Here is a 17,671-nt window from a genome sequence, read left to right as displayed (position 1 = left end):
CCCAGCGCTGCAAAGCTGCAGTACTAACCACTAGAAAATGCAGAGGGAAAGCACAGCTATTACTCAGTCAATGCATGCGGTTGTACAATGAGTTTCACTTTGTGAATGTACTCTTAAATAGGCGGTCAGAGAAAACCTTTATCTTTTGGTTGGTCTGCTGGGCATTTTTAGAATATTTGGATTTTGCTGCAATTCTGTCAGGTACTATTTGACCCCTTTAGAAAGAGGAGGTAATTTATAATTCCATTAGGGAATTGATATTTATGCAGTTTCCTAATCTATTCTGTACATCCACATGCTTTACAAAGAGATATTTGCTAGGGAAAAATTGGATTATTTTGAAAAAAGTCCATTTATGTGGGAAGGAAAATGTGAAATATAAAGTCAATTGATGCTACTGAAGTGAATCATCAAGCCAGCACTTGGCATTTATTTTCCCTATCTGCTGTATGGATCCGCATGTATAGAGTGTAGAGACTTAGATATTTTGAGTAACTTTCATCTCACTTTACTTGGCCTGCAGACATTTCCCACTTGGGGCACAGCCATTATTGTGCATTCAGCCTCTACGTTGAAGCCGGTAATTTAGAAAACATTGAAAGTTGTCATCTCCATGTTATGCGGTGCGTTCATAGACGGCAGCAGGCATGAACTGAAGCATGGTGCATTCTCTGCCCCCTCTGGCAGGAGAGAATAAATGAGAGCCCATTTACTATAAGCAACAACAAAAGTTAATGGACTCCAGAAAATACATGAATGAAGCTAGAATGCATGATGTACCGACAGTACCGTGTACTACTAGCTTCTTGTAAAAACTAAAACAGTGCAATCTTGTCCTGAAATAAGGTGAATGTGTTTTGTGTGTATTATTGACTATATTGCACGCCGTGAGCAATACACTGTTGAGACTGAACCTATACTTGCCATAATGTTTCTCCCCGAGGATCTTTATATCTGTGATGTCTTTATACCTGTTGTGTGACAGCACTGACATAAAACTAAATTCTTTACTTCGAGAATCTGGTCTTTCAAAGTGAACCAGAATTTTCACCTAAGTCTATATGTACACGAGTGTGACACGTCCTAGTTTTTTTTGGACTGCTCACAGAGTTTCTTTTATCCATAAACACATCCATTTTAAAAATGGATCCGTGTCTTTGGTCTATGTGACTGAGAGCATGCCTCGGCAGACTCGGCCATTCAAGTCTATGGGAATGTGTATAAAACAAATGAAATACAGAAGACTTCCATCCAAGTTTGATTCGTTTATAACTGATCCACTGCTAGAGTAAAATTCAGACAGTCTACCTGCTTCAGTAAGAAAAAAAACAGATAAGAAAAAAAAGGACACAGCTTGGATGACATCGGATAAAAAATCTGTCTGTTTCGCTCAAATGGTAACACACGGAGGTGTGAATGCCGCCCAAATTAGAGTTCATCTCCAACAACCCATTTATTTATTTTACTCACTGATATAGCACCAATAATTCCACAGCGCTTTACAGACATTATTGGCACTGTCCCCATTGGGGCTCAAAATCTACCTTCCCTATCAGTATGTCTTTGGAGTGTGGGAGGAAACCAGAGAACCCAGAGGAAACCCACGCAAACACAGGGAGAACATACAAACTCCTTGCAAATGTTATCCTTGGTTGGATTTGAACCCTGGACCCCAGCGATGAAAGGCTACAGTGCTAACCACTGAGCCACCCATAATATTATATAACTGGGACCTGTGATACCTCTGGTCCTCAAAAGAGCTTTCCGTGAAAGAACATTCCCAGAATATTCTTAGAAAATTCCTAGAAAGATATTTGCTCCTTAAAAGGAGTTGTCTAGGACTATTTGATTTTTTTTTACTATGGGCCTAAGAACTAACAGGCAGGTAGTTTCTAACTACCTGCCTGTTCTGCCTGGTGCCGATCTCTGCTGACTCAGAGCGGTCAGAAACCGCTCTGGCCTTCGCTGCTTCTCTTCTGGGCTGCTCTGTTGACAGGGCATGTCTACCAATGTCATGGTGATTGACAGCCAGTGAGCCAGCCGTCAATCAGCATGACATCTGCAGTCACTCCTCGTCAACAGAGCAGCCCGGAAGAGCCGAAGACGTGAAGCAGCAGAATCGCCAGCAGGAGCTGTCCTTGACCACTCTGAGCCGGCATCGGGTAGAACAGGCAGGTAGTTCTTAGGTCCATAGTATAAAAAAAAATCAAATAGACCCAGATAACCCCTTTAATCTGGTGTCATTGAACATGTATGGCCATTGTCAACAATTGTACTAGCCAACGTGGAATAAAATAGCAATGGAGTGTATGGCTGTATTGGCCTAACCATCACTCACAAATCTTTGTTCAAAGGTTATTCAACCAACTATCCAATCTGTGTGGCCACCTTAGGGGGTCATTCTTACTGTAGAACATGCATGAAGTGGTAGAATGTCTGCCCTCCATCTGTATATATGTATATTTTCCCTTTTGTGCAGAAGCGAGTATTAGAGACCCCTAGGTTCGATTTGGTTAAGATCAATCCAGCTTGGATGAAAAGTAAACTTTGAGTTATTGCTTCATGACAAAATCATATAGAAGTATAACACGGAGGGAGCAATAACTCAATGAGATATTAAATACATTATATAATATTAAAAAGTCCCCATCACTCCTAATGTATTTCATGACTTTTACCAAAGTTTAAGGTTTCAGAAGTATTAGCATGGTTATAGAGCTGTAGTATGGGGTATGCTGTGTATTATATGAATTTGTATATACTTGACTTAAGTTTGTAAATATATCTGATATGAAGATGCCACTGTCTTTTGCCTATCAACCAATGCCGATCAATAATGCTGCGTTGACATTTTGTTTTTCAATTCCATTTTTAGGAACAGACAGAATTAATGTCAAAAAGGTATCCCTAGTATAACCGATGTATATGGGCTCATAACGAAGCAGAGTGGCCCCATGTATGATGCACTTTTTCTTCCATTCATAAGATTATTTCGGGGCAGGAACATTTTTTTCGAACACATCCAATTGTGGAACTTGTTTTTATTCCAAGATCTATTAGTTAAAATGTATTTTGTTCTTGAGAAAACCTGTTAAATTTTCCTGGTTTCTAAAAAAAGAAACAGACAAACAGAATGTCAAAATGCTAATGCGAATGCATCCTTAGGGCGCAGTCTGACGACTGTATAAATCGGACCGAGAAAAGAATTTCTGTGAAGTTGTGAGTTCCGATCTCTGTCCGATTTATACGGCCGTCTGATTCGGCCTAACACTGTATGATGAGAAATCGTTAATTCTCTGGGGGTTTTGCCTTTCCATGTTCATTCCTAAAATGTTGCTTGGTTTCCTCTAGGTCAGTAAATGAGATCTAGTCTTCCTACTTCTGTGATTGAGTCTTTAAGCGTCATTCCCATCTTTTACATTTCTGATATATGTATACAATATGCCAGATATGGCTGATAAATGCAGAAGGAGCCACATCTGCCTGCAGAGTAAGGCGCAGTCGTGCACCACTGTAAGAGGAGAGGTGGACCTGCATGTGATGCAAATCCCTATGAATATAAAGGATGCCATTCATGTAAATCCTTTACTTATTGGGGTTTGCAATGTGTTTTTACCCTTTAGGAGTACTAGAACAATCTCACACTTTAATATGGTGACTTTTTGATCCTCTATTATCTGCCGACATGATTTTCCAGTCATGTTGCCACAATACAATTCTCAGATTTCACTGTACAAGGTGTCACGTTTCATTGTGAGAAATGAGCTGGTCCCACCCTTACCACGGATGCTTCGCCAGCAGTGGAATATAGAAATTGTAATTACAAAGCACATTACACTAATTCCTTATTCCCACGCCTAGTGCTTGTAAATTATTCTAATCCTCTCCTCCAAGAGCAGCCCACATCCCTGGCCCTGCTTGTATATTGCTGCAACTGAAAGTGAATGAACGTATTCAGCAGGGAGCCGTGGATTTGTCACTTGTACAATAAAATATTGCTACGTAATCCATGGCTATGATGTCTGGTGTAACGAGTGCTTTTCGGACTTTACCTGTGTGTGTTCTCACTGTGAACACTGTATATGACATAGATGTCTTTTTCTGCTGCAGGTGATGTTTCGCCCATCAGTATGTCTCCAATCAGCCAGTCACAGTTTATTCCTCTTGGGGAAATCCTTTGCTTGGCCATCTCCGCTATGAACTCTGCAAGAAAACCTGTCACACAAGAAGCACTAATGGAGCACCTAACCACCTGTTTCCCAGGTAAACATGGGCTTTCTTTGCACCTGTGCCTTGCTCTTTAGCTGAATTGTCCTCTTCATATTAAGACATAGAAGCTAGCAAGCATGGAGAATGCACTCTAAGGGCAGGTGCAGACAGCCGTAGATAATCTCATCCGAGAGAATCTGACCCATTATGCAAATGACACTCTTATCAAACGCTGATCAGAGTTTGATCAAAGTGTGATCAGATTCTCTTGGATGAGGAGAAAATGGTGAACAAAAACGTCTCCATCTTCTCCGTTCTGTCAGTTCGCGGAAATCAGACTGCACTCAGATGTCATCCGAGTGCAGTCGGATGGTTTCCACAGACTTTTTGACTTGCATGGCCAAGTGTGATCCTAATATCAGATCAAACTCGGGCATGCAGCGATTTTCTTTCCTCTGACAGTCTCTGTATGAGGAAATTATCGGTCATGTGCACAGCCCCATACGATAATATTGGCCCAAGTATGATCTGATGTTTTGTCGGACCGAAAATATGCTCATCTGCACCTTCCCTAAGCGTATGAGCACACTGTGTCCTTTTCAGGCGAGTTCTGCCTGGAACCCGCCTGAAAAAGAACCAAAAAAAAAAACCCACCAATAAGAATGAACATATATATTTTCCATCTTCTGTGGCTTCTTTTAACTGCTGCATACTTCGAAAGCCGTGAATCGGCAAAATGAAGTGACCGGTCCATTCTTCTGGCAGCTTTTGCTTGGAAGTCACCACTATCTTATTATATTTGGAATAAAAAAAATGTAAAAATAGTCAAAAAACACCGCAGGCATTTTCCCGAAGATTGTTTGGCATCTTGTAAACCGGCGTCTATATGATGCCACATTTCCTAAAGGTGGCAAGAGTTTAAAAAGGGACAACCTTTTAGGACACATCGGTTGTTACTTTACATAGCCGTATTGTTAGGCGGTCATAATCCAAATGTCCACTCTTTCCAGAGACCTCGTATACTTTATCACAGGGTTTATCGAATTGTAAGGTACCTCCTTGGCTTGTTCCTGAAGCACATCTGGGGACTACTTTTGAAAGCATTGATCCCACGCTCATCTCTCCTGATACATAGGCCGTTGTGTAGCTGCAGCAACATCTGCTTTAACAGTTATCTCATTTTATGTCTTTTTTATTGTTATACTTGGCTCATGAGGCGAATTAAAGTCAAATGGTGCAGTATTTCAATTTTTTGCACAGATTTTGACCACTAGTCAGACCTCACAATGTTCTGCTTGCTGGCTCCCCAGGAGATCAGATCATGCTCCATTCATCATTATTTCTAGCGGGACTTCACAGTAATGTGTGAGCTAGCTTTCTGTCCAGGCTAGCACAGCTTTATGTGTTTCTCCTCCATTTTTGAAGAGGGAGGGAGGTGAGAATGACCTTGAGCCTTGGCTCACGGAGGAGGAGGTTTGTTCACATCAGTGTTACTGATGCAGATTGTGGAAAAATGGCAGCTACCATGACGGAAACCAGTGCAACTCTATTATAGTCAGTGGGGCCTGTGAGGCACCATAGATGTTCATCATGTAACATATAAAGTACTACCATCTCTGCTCCTATGACAGGGTAGGGCAAAGGAAATGAACAACACAGATGTGAACCTAGATTTTCTATGAGGCGAAATGCAAATTGTCTCTTCAGAGAGGATGTGGACTTGAGCTCTAGTGCCACCTATAGGAAATACCAATCCTAAAAGTCAGTATTGACCCTTTAACGAGCCTCGACACATGACTTAGGATAGTAGCCAGACCAGAATCTCAATTTGCCGACACTGTGTTTCGGGTAATGCCCCTCGTCAGTGCAAAGTGTGAGATATGGTTTGGCTGGGTGAGAGGCGTCTGACCAGTATCCAAGGGATAACGTTTCTCCTTGCGAAGAGTGACATGTTAAGCATGTCAAGGTGAGGAGACTTTTAAGCCGCAATACTCCACTGGGAAATATGCAAACTATCTCTTCAGAGAGGAAGAGAACTATAACTCTAGTGCTACCTATAGGAAGTAGCAATCCTAAACGTCAATATCGACCCTTTAATGAGCCTTGTCACATGACTTAGGATAAAAGCCAGAACCTGAAACTCAATTTGCAGACATTGTATTTCGGGGTACTGCCCCTCGTCAGTGCAAAGTGTGAGATATGGTTTGGCTGGGTGAGAGATGTCTGACCGGTACCCAGAGGGGTAACATTTCTCCTTGCGGAGAGTGACATGTTAAGCATGTCAAGGTGAGGAGACTTTTAAGCCGCAATTCCCCTCTGGGAAATATGCAAATTGTCTCTTCAGATAGGAAGAGAACTAGAACTCCATGAGGTGAAACAATTCTTGGTCTATTGTGAATTTTTTTTTCAAGGCAACGATCAGGCATACCACACGCAGGTGCTATCAGGTCCAATTGTTAGCTTGATTAACTTATTTCTTAGGGCTCACGCAGACGTCCGTATCAATCAGTCTGATCTTAGACTGCAATACTCGGACTCGCTGTGGTCCTCCCAACCCAAGCGTCACAGATGTATATATTCCTATGAGGCTTTCATTCACGCTCCGGTCATTAGATCCACGGCCAGTCCATGTATTGCAGTCTGAGATGGGACCAATTTTGCATGGGCGTCTGCATGAGCCCTTACCTTACACCATGGGGATATTACCCTTCTGTTCTCCATGAGATGAAGAAAAAAGGAGGAAAAATTCCAACACCTCAGATTTTTTGTTCATATATTTCCACCAAAAATGTCAAATTGTAGCAGTAATCGCTACTTGAAAATTGTCAAAATGGGATTTTATAAACCAATTATTACTCAAAGTACAAAAAAACCCCGTACACGCTTACTGTAGGAGGTGGTCTGAGGATGCACCTACTAACTGGGGATACACCAGATATTGAGCTCAGATTTCAGTTTCGATCCACACAATATATCGTGCAGCTATTCCTTCAATTCTCATTTCTAAAATATGTGCGGCAGTAAAAGCCCAAATCACTCCGCTGCCCTAAAAGAGACACTTCTTTTTTTTCTTAAATACTACAGACTTGTATTACAGTTAATTAGCTTGGGCTGAATAACAGCCTACGTTCCTACTGAGGTTGTAGGATAGTTAAGACAGCGAAAGAAATTGTTTCCTAGAGAGGGACATTTTCCGAATTCTCGCCCTTATTTGGGAGCTGAACAGGAATCAAATTACTTTTGTACCTGAAGACATATCACAGTATCCTTCCTAACGCAGACTTAGGAACAGCTGGGGACGGACAGCAAGAAACCTTGCTCAGGAATCCATCTTAATCTTCAATTCTCTTTTATTACATTCACGTGTTACTTCAAACAAGCTCGCTCACCTTTTCAACTCACTCCTTCACTCCTCTCTCCGCTTTCTTTCCGCTCCCGGGTGACTGCGTTTTACTACCAACAGACCTGGAAACCTACAGCCTGAATATGTGTGCAATAAAAAAGGGAATCTTATAAAAGGATGGGTGCTTCAGTTAATGTATTCTGTTTTATTTTCCTTACAATGATAAAATCAGACTGTGAATATTCTATATAGAATCTTATTATATATATATATATATATATATATATATATATATATATATATATATATATATATATATATATATATATATGGGGTACTCGGCAGCCGGGCCTATGGATGCTGGGGGGGGATATGTCACAGTGGCTGGCCCGGTCCGTGGCCCAGGGCGGTCAACAAAAAGGGGATTGTTTATATGGGATTTGTAGTTTGATCGTGACGCCACCTGTGGTTTCTGGTAATTTGTACCAGCGCTGCTGCAGACCTCTGAGACAGTTGATAGGGCAGCTGGGATGGAACGGCTCCCCACAGGTGGTGCGGGCCTCAGGGCAGTGTAGAGTTTGATGGTGGGTGGTGATGCTGGGGCTTGTAGTGCAGGCGGGATGGCGCAGCAGGAGTAATTGACAGAGACTGGGGATTCGCTTCAATACCTTTACTGGTGCGGATGTTAGGTATGGTCCAGGGTACTCGGTAGGAAGGGGGCACTTCAGGACTTCTCCCCAGTGCTCCCCAGTGAGCGGGTATAAGGCCTCCTGGTCCGTGTCCCCCTATTTCTAAGCTCCTGGCCAGCCTGCAACTGGGCCTAGCTTATGTGTCGTGCTGTTCCTTCACCTGTCGCTTGGTAGTAGGACCTTCCGCTGGCAACCACTATCCCTGGGCGCTGGGGCCTTCGTTGTTCCTGGTCCTGTAATGCGTTTAGCTTCAGGTCAGCCAAGGACTTGTAGTCCTCCTGGTATGCCGGTGCTCCCTACTGGGTATAAAGGACCCTGTAGGCACGGACCCGGTGTCCGGTTTGTATTCTCGGGGTGAGCCTATGATGCTCCTCTGCCCCCTTAACTCCTCTCTCCTTCCCCCTCTTGCCTCCGGCCACACTCGGGGCCCTCAATACAGCAGCAGACGTGTTGCGTCTTCACTGCTCTCAGTGGCAGCACACTCTCTGAACAACTAACTGACTGCCTAACTCCACCCTCCATATATATATATCCCTAACGGGCTCCCTCTGGTGGTATGAGGTGGAAGGGTGGAGGTGTTTGTTTGTAATGAGGGCCTCTTGTGGAGAAGTCCATCCATGCACCCTTTTGGGTCCTGTGATATCTGTGAACAGCAGGGTGCCACATTCCCCCCTAGTACAATTCAGTACTCCTGGACTGAAGCATTTTGTAACAGGTTACAAAAATAACAATAATGATAATAATAATAACAGTGTTACAGTAAGTCCTGTAACCAGGTGTCCATTTCACCGAAGAAAGCGTAAAATAAGTAACATGAGGAACCCGCCTGAAAACCCTCAACATAGGCCCTGGGCTTGGCTACAGGGCATAAGTGATCCAGGTGCTGGACCACGTCTTAGGCCACGCCAAACGGGTTTTTGTTCAGTGGTCAATTAAGGGGGCACTTTGATAAGTGCCACTATTTACAGGACAGTTTTTGGCTGCTCACAGTCCTCAGCCTACAAGTCTTTATACCCTAATGGGTAACTAAAGGCACACATTAATTTCAGTTTATACAATAAACATTAGACAATACCCAACTGGGTAACTATTTATAATGTAGGCACTCTGTGCTTATTCCCTAAACCTGGCAGGGATTTGTCCTTGTGTGCTGCGTGTGGACCTTCGTAGCACTGGGGTGTTACTAGTGTCTGTGCATGCACTCTTAATTAATCTAGCAGGTGTACGTGCAGGTAGATTATAAAACTGCCTTAATCTCTCTATGGGACTGGCAAGTGCTCTGATTACTGGGCCTTCAGGCTCTGCTTCAACGGGTGATCCTCCTCTTACTGGGGACTCTTCCTGTTCCTGAGCAGGTTCTTCTAGAGTGCTCACAGGTTCTTCTTGTGGCTGATAGAAGTGTATTACGGGTATAATAACAGCTCCATCAAGTTGAGGCCAGTCCGCAGGGAAATCTCCTAGAGCTGTGTGAAGCACATCTTCCTTAGGTTCTTCCGGTGCTATAAGAGGTACTTCTTCCTCCGTTGTCTTCAGTAGACCTGGGCACACATTCAAGTGGTCTCTTGAGACTGTTGCAGTTGTTTTACCTCCATCTTTGCTAATCAGACAGGTTTTACTGTTGTCAAATTTGGAGTTCAGCACTGTGTAGGGCTCTCTTTCCCACTGGTCTTCGAGCTTGTGACCTCTTCTCTTCCGCTTTAGCACTATCTCTCCAGGTGCCAAGGGTTCTGCTGGTGCATGTTTATTGTACTGTTCTTCCTGTCTTTCCCTAAAGGCCCCGTCACACTAAGCGATATCGCTAGCGAGATCGCTGCTGTGTCACGGTTTTGGTGACTCACCAGCGACCTCACCAGCGATGTCGCTATGTGTGACACTTTGCAACGATCAGGCCCCTGCTGTGAGGTCGCTGATCGTTGCAAAGTGTCCTGGACCATTTTTTGGTCGTTGGCCTCCCGCTGGCCAGCACACATCGCTGTGTGTGACCAGCGGGACCAACGATCTGGCTGGTAACCATGGTAAACATCGGGTTACTAGGGGCACGCGCGCACTTAGTAACCCGCTGTTTACCATAGATACCACTCTGCTACGGTGAGCGGAGGCTCCAGCTCACGGTAGCAGAGTGGTATCCATGGTAAACAGCGGGTTACTAGGGGCACACGCGCACTTAGTAACCCGATGTTTACCATAGTTACCAGCCTGCTCCTGCTTGCAGCAGGCTGGTAACGGGAGCAGGACATCGTGGAACGATTCTTTCCACGATATCGTTGCTCCCCTGATCGCTGGTGAGCCTGCCTGTTTGACAGCTCACCAGCGATGTATTAGCGATGCAGCAACGATCCCTGACAGGTCGTATCGTTGTCGGGATCGCTGCTGCATCGCTTAGTGTGACGGGGCCTTTACTCTGTTCAGACTGTCTTCGACACAGGCCTGTACCTTCTTGTACTGTTCTTGCCGACTTGTGTCCCAATCTTCAGTGGACGTATCTGCAGCAGGCTCTACCACTCCGAGTTCCAGGTCCATGGGCAATTTTCCAGGTCTTGCTCTCATGAGGTACGCTGGGGTAATATTAGTAGAACTCACGGGTATGTGGTTATACAGGTCCACTAGGTCAGGTAGTTTTTCTGGCCACTGTTTCCTCTCTTCTAAAGGTAAGGTTTTCAGCAGGTCTATGATGATGTTGTTCATTTTCTCGCACATACCGTTGGTTTGCGGATGATATGGCGTAGTCCGGATCTTTTTGCGCCCATACAGGTGGCAGAATTCCTTGAACAGCTCAGCTTCGAAAGCAGGGCCTTGATTCTGGGTATCCATGGGGTCTGCAGAAGTAGGCTTGGAACGTCCTTGCTGCAGTTTCTGCTGTCAGGTCCTTGACAGCGGCTACCACCAAGAACCGGGAATAGTGATCCACCATGGTCAGTGCATAGGAATAACCTGATCTGCTGGGTGACAGCTTGACGTGATCCAGAGCGACAATCTCCAGGGGTTGGGTTGTTTTGATGGACTGCAAGGGTGCTCTCTGGCTGCTGTAGTCTTTTCTTCTGAGGCTGCAGGGCCCACAATTCCGGCACCACCTCTCTATGGAACTCCGCATTCCAACCCAATAGAATCGGTCTTGAGCAGGGTTTCCAGTTTCTTCCAGCCAAAGTGACCTGCTTGATCGTGGTAGGCCTCCAACACCATCTGGATATCTGTCCTGGGTACAACAATCTGCCACACCATTTCATGGGTCTTGGGGTTGACATATCTTCTGCACAGCTTCTCTCTGTAGATGAACAGCCGGCTTCTTTCATTCCACAGGTGTTTCGCTTGTGGGGGAGCATCCTTCCCCAGGTGAGAACCTTCCTGGGTGATCAGTCTTTTGATGAGGCTGACAACCGGGTCACTGTCTTGAGTCTCCTTCCAACTGTGATGGGGTAGAGGATTCAGCGTCCTTCCATGACGTCTTCTGGTGGCGTGTTGCTCGTGGACCACTCCGCTTCGGTGGAAAGCAGGTAATTCAACTTCCTCTAAATCATCCACTTCATCCTCGGTGTCTGACTGGTGGGGCATCCTTGACAGGGCATCAGCATTGGTGTTCTTGTAACCTGCCCGATACTTGATGGTGAACTGATAATTCGACAGTCTGGCCACCCAACGCTGTTCCATGGCTCCCAACCTGGCTGTCTCCAGGTGTGTCAAGAGATTAGTGTCAGTAAAGGCTGTGAATTTCGTTGAGGCTAGGTAATGCTTGAACCTTTCAGTGATAGTCCAGACCAAGTCCAGGAACTCCAGCTTGAAGGAACTGTAATTCTCCGGGTTCCTTTCAGTAGGGCGAAGATTCCTACTGGCATACGCTATTACCTTCTCTTTGCCGTTTTGCTTCTGGGACAACACAGCTCCCAGTCCCTCGTTGCTGGCGTCGGTGTACAGCAGAAAAGGCTGGCTGTGGTCAGGGTAAGCCAGGATTTCTTCACCGGTTAGGACTTCCTTCATTGCTGCTATGGATTCAGTCTGCTCCTTGCCCCACTGGAATGGGAGACTTTTTCCTCTTTTGGACTGTCCTACCAGGAGGTCTTGTAGAGGTGCTACCTTTTTGGTATAGTCCTTTATGAACCTCCTGTAGTACCCGACCAGTCCCAGGAACTGATGTACTTCCTTGATGTTTCTCGGTTGAGGCCACTTCTGGAAGGCAGTGACCTTCTCCGGGTCTGGAGCTACTCCCTCTGAGCCGACTACATGTCCCAGCTACTGAACCTTCTGCTTGAGCAGGTGGCACTTAGAAGGTTTTAGTTTCATCCCATACCGGGACAATGCTTCAGATACCTGCGCCAGGTGCTTCAGATGGTCTTCATACGTCCTCGAGTACACGATAACATCATCCAGGTACAGCAGCACCGTCTCAAAGTTCTGGTGTCCTAAGCAACACTCCATCAGCCTCTGGAATGTTCCGGGTGCGTTGCAGAGTCCAAACGGCATACTGTTGAATTCGCACAGTCCCATCGGGTTGGTGAAGGCTGTATTCTCCCGGTCTTCCTCAGCAACAGAGACTTGCCAGTACCTGCTAGTGAGATCCAATGTAGAGAAGTAATTGGCAGATTTTAGTGCAGCCAGGGATTCCTCTATACGGGGCAAAGGGTATGCATCTTTATGTGTTATTCGATTAATTTGTCGGTAATCTACACACATCCTCATGATACCGTCCTTCTTTCTTACTAGGACTTAGGGAACTGCCCAGGGGCTACAGCTATCCCTTACTACCCCTGCCATTTTCATGTCGTGTAACATTTCTTTGGCTTTTTGGTAATGTGCTGGTGGTACGGGTCGGTAACCCTCCTTAATGGGTGGATGGTTACCGGTGGGTATGTGGTGTTGTACCCCTTTAACCCTTCCAAAATCAAGTGGGTGTTTACTAAACACTTGTTCATATTCCTGAACCACTCTGTAGACACCGTGTTTCTGATGGACAGGAGTGGCGTCAGTTCCAACATGGAGCTGTTGACACCAATCCTCCAGCTGAGCTTTGGAGTCATTGTCCTCCACTGTATCTGGTGGGGTCAAGGATTCCACTGTGTGTATGGCATCATTATTCACAGTATACAATCTGGCAACAGTGGCGTATCTTGGCAATTTAACTTTCTCCTCCCCACAATTTAGGAGACGTACAGGTACCCTTCCATTGCGTACATCCACTACCCCTCTAGCAGTTAGGAGTGTAGGTCTGTGCTCTGAGCTAATGGGCTCCATTACCGCCTGGTAGTTCTGTCCCATGAGACCTATTTCTGCCCTAAACCAAATCAGCATCTCACTCATTGGGGGAATCACAATGGGTATCGGGTCTGTCATCCGTACATTACCAATCTCACCACCTGTTAGCTTTACTTGTTGCTGGTACATGAGGGCGAATTTCTTTCTGGAGCACCTTTCTCTGCCCTGGTTTGGCAGTGTCCGCAATCTGTTGGAGTAAAAACAACACTTCTCCCAAACAGTTACCAACAATATTTGTACCAAGTATCATATACGGATTGGTATCACCAGGGTTAGATTCTATGACAATTAGTCCTTGGTCCTTTAGTTCCACTCTCCCCACCTTCACTGTCACCTCCTTAACCCCTACTAGGTTAAGAGGAAGGCCATTGGATGCATACACAGAGAGGTTCGGGCTGGCGGGTGGAGTTCATCTATGGACCAGTACTTTTTGTAGAGGACATCAGGTATGATGGTTACCTGTGAGCCGGTGTCCAGAAATGCAGGTGTTGCTATGCCATCCAGCACGATGGACAGGAAAGGCCTTCCTCCTACAAACCGGTCGTACCATCTTGATGGGCCTAGTTGATCTACTCCTGGGTGTCGGCCCTTGGCCCCAGGGTTTGCCCGTTTAAAGGACAGTTCCGCACGGTGTGGCCTGCCTTGTGGCAACGGTAGCAGATGAATTCTCCTGGAGGGCAACGTTGGTCGTTGGTCCTCCCACGGGGTGGCGTTGTCCTCCTTCTCCTCATCCAGGGGACATGCTCAGGACTGTCGGCGAGTAGGATCCTTCCTTCCGGCTCGGGCGCCGTCTGTAGCTGCAGGGTGCTCAAGGCCTTTCTGTCCCACTCAGGGATACATCTCTCTCGTGATGAGTTGGTATTTGGTAAAATATGTCTTGATGGAAATTTTCTAGGCACCTTAAATAGATTGAAAAATCGACAGATTGTTGTTTTTTTTTACTTTGCTTACACAAGTTTGCCATTGGCAGTAACTGTAGAGCACAAATCATTGTTTGCCCCCCTTTCATTTGTGTGCCTTTTGTTTTTCTTTAGTTTAGGGTATGTTCACTCAGAGGTTTTTTATGTGGACTTTAGAGTGGACTCTGCTCAAAAATTCACGTAAAAAATCATCAAATACTCTTTGAATAAGCTTTCTCCTATTGATGTTGAATGAAAAACATGTCTACAAGTAACATGGTGCTGTTAGTTTCCATGTCTTTCTCATTGTGGAAAACAAAATGCAACATGTCAATTCCTGTGGTATTTTTGCTTGACCATTGAATCAATAGAAAAAGGAAAAAATTCCTCTTGCATGAAAACTCATGGTTACAAAACAGAAAACACTTCAAAAATGTGAATTTTTCAGAAAGAAATGAGAACATACTCCTAGGCTCTGTTCACATGCATGTTTTTAGGTATTTGTTAGTGATTATGATATTTTATATCACAAAGAATTTTCTGCAACACTGTCCTTGCTGACAAAGATGCTGGAGCTTGGTTGGAAGCATAATACACTATTACAATTTGATTAGATCTTTTTTAAAACTTTATAATATGTTGTAAATGGCTACAATATGACTGAAAAAAAAATTCTGAACCAATAGTGTTAAAATCTTTTGACATTCTGAAATCCTCGGGAGAATAGAAGGTGTTAATGTGTATTATGGTGGAATGATGATGTAATGGTCTTTTCCTGACGCTCTGCCAGGGAAACATGAAGTGATCTGCTATGCGGCACTTTGTTTGTCCAGCTCGGTTCTGCTTCATTTGCTCTATCATATGATATACACATCTGAAATCATTTTATTTAATATTCTATTTCATGTCTTTCTTTTAAGGTTTAGTAACTAAGCAATCCCATGGTAATGACCTTTTGGTTTTGCGCCTTGTTGTTCATGTGCAGTTCATTTATGGAGATTCTAAACAATGTACATTCTACAGCTATAGCTGACGTCTATTCCTCCCGTCCCCCCTTACACATGGAGCCCACTGTTTGTGCATGTGCTTTAAATGACGAGAGCTGGCAGACACATCTGGTGCAGCTTATCTCTCCTAAACACAAAACGATTGGGCAGTGAAATTTAGTATGTCCGATCCTTCCTTCCCACAACAAATGAGTCGGGAAGCCCCAGTACACATTGGGGTTATCCATGCTACCAAAACTGAAAGGTTAGATCAACTTTGCTCTAATGCGTATCAGTACCTAAAGATGTAAAGGGATTTTTTTTTTGTTGCTTAGATTGCATCGGTGGACAGTAACCTATCGACAGTGGCCAATCTTCTAGGCAAGAAGCACAGTGCTTACAAGTTCTCTCCAAAAGATCTTGTAAGCAATGCTCTGCTTTAGTGCCACAGTGTCACTCTGCTCCATTGATGATGCAGAGGCAAAGCATCCCCTTCATGAATTATTTTTGCAGCATTGGAGAGCGCACAGCTGGGGCCTGCGGCTCAATCATGCCGCTGGTCCAAACTGTCAATCATTCAGGAGCGCAACTCCGCCCCCCTCCCCAGCAAGCAGAAAGCTGGGAGGCTGGGGAGCGGAAATTAAATTGAGAACAACCCTTCAATGTGTTATCTGTATAGTAACTTTGGCGTTCCCAAACCTACACCTTAAGCATGAACTAGGCTCTGGAGTAATCATAATCGGCTCTAACAGGACATCTTGTAAAATGTACAGAAATGTGTACTTGTGTGCCATGCCATGATTGCCTTCGATGCTGTACTTATGTAACTAGAATAACATACCTATTGTGTCTGATATACTTAATTGCCTTATTACATACCATGCTTTATATATTAAGATGAATATAGCGGTTACTGATCTTTTTGATACACCAGGGTACTGGGGTCTCCCTATAAAATGATGTAATAATGGTTATATTACATAAATAAAGGCTTCATTTTAATATATGGAGCCCATGTTTCTGGGGCATATGCGGAAAATGGACAACAAAGATGAATCTGCTGTTAGAGTTTTGCTCCTACGCCATGATATTTATTCACGCCCTTGCATAGTCTGTTTCCCTGATTTGTACGTCCTTCCTCTAGGGTGTCTCATCATTCAGATCTTCAGATCAGGGCCAAAGAGCTTTAAGAGCTGAGTCTACAGTCATGGCCAAAATTTTTGAGAATGACACCAAAATTATATTTTCACATGATCTGCTGGCCTCTGGTTTTTATCTGTGTTTGTCTGATGTTTATATCACATACAGAAATATAATTGCAATCATATTATGAGTACCAATAGGTTATATTGACAGTTAGAATGAGTTAATGCAGCAAGTCAATATTTGCAGTGTTGCCCCTTCTTCTTCAAGACCTCTGTAATTCTCCCTGGCATGCTCTCAATCAACTTTTGGACCAAATCCTGACTGATAGCAGTCCATTCTTGCATAATCAATGCTTGCATTTTGCCAGAATTTGTTGGTTTTTGTTTGTCCACCCGTCTCTTGATGATTGACCACAAATTCTCAATGGGATTAAGATCTGGGGAGTTTCCAGGCCATGGACCCAAAATCTCTATGTTTTGTTCCATGAGCCATTTAGTTATCACCTTTGCTTTATGGCAAGGTGCTCCATCATGCTGGAAAAGGCATTGTTGGGCGCCAAACTGCTCTTGGACGGTTGGGAGAAGTTGCTCTTGGAGGACATTCTGGTACCATTCTTTATTCATGGCTGTGTTTTTAGGCAAGACTGTGAGTGAGCAAATTCCCTTGGCTGAGAAGCAACCCCACACATGAATGGTTTCAGGATGCTTTACAGTTGGCATGAGACAAGACTGGTGGTAGCGCTCACCTCTTCTTCTCCAAATAAGCTGTTTTCCAGATGTCCCAAACAATCGAAAAGGGGATTCATCAGAGAAAATGACTTTGCCTCAGTCTTCAGCAGTCCACTCCCTGTACCTTTTGCAGAATATCAGTCGGTCCCTGATGTTTTTTCTGGAGAGAAGTGGCTTCTTTGCTGCCCTCCTTGAAACCAGCCCTTGCTCAAAGAGTCTCCGCCTCACAGTGCGTGCAGAAGCACTCACACGAGCCTGCTGCCATTCCTGAGCAAGCTCGGCACTGCTGGTAGTCCGATCCCGCAGCTGAAACAGTTTTAAGATACGGTCCTGGCGCTTGCTGGTCTTTCTTGGGCGCCCTGGAGCCTTTTTGACAACAATGGAAGCTCTCTCCTTGAAGTTCTTGATGATGCGATAGATTGTTGAC

The 17,671-nt window shown here is 44.6% G+C and overlaps 1 protein-coding gene across 4 annotated transcripts in view; it reads left to right on the top strand.

The window, feature by feature from the left end:
* STOX2 (storkhead box 2) overlaps window positions 1-17,671 on the top strand; it is a 288,464-nt gene that overhangs the window by 219,890 nt on the left and 50,903 nt on the right. For all 4 annotated transcript variants that reach the window (XM_073642787.1, XM_073642793.1, XM_073642804.1 and 1 more), the window contains exon 2: window positions 4,111-4,263. In XM_073642787.1, the coding sequence (XP_073498888.1) occupies window positions 4,111-4,263 (153 nt within the window). The remainder of the gene's footprint in view (window positions 1-4,110; window positions 4,264-17,671) is intronic.

The sequence above is a fragment of the Phyllobates terribilis genome, unplaced genomic scaffold, assembly GCF_046119375.1.
Source record: "Phyllobates terribilis strain yellow unplaced genomic scaffold, ASM4611937v1 Scaffold_1__5_contigs__length_1240528914, whole genome shotgun sequence".
Lineage (NCBI taxonomy): Eukaryota > Metazoa > Chordata > Amphibia > Anura > Dendrobatidae > Phyllobates > Phyllobates terribilis.
Note: the sequence above shows the minus strand (reverse complement) of the source record. Positions and strands in the feature narration are given on the sequence as shown.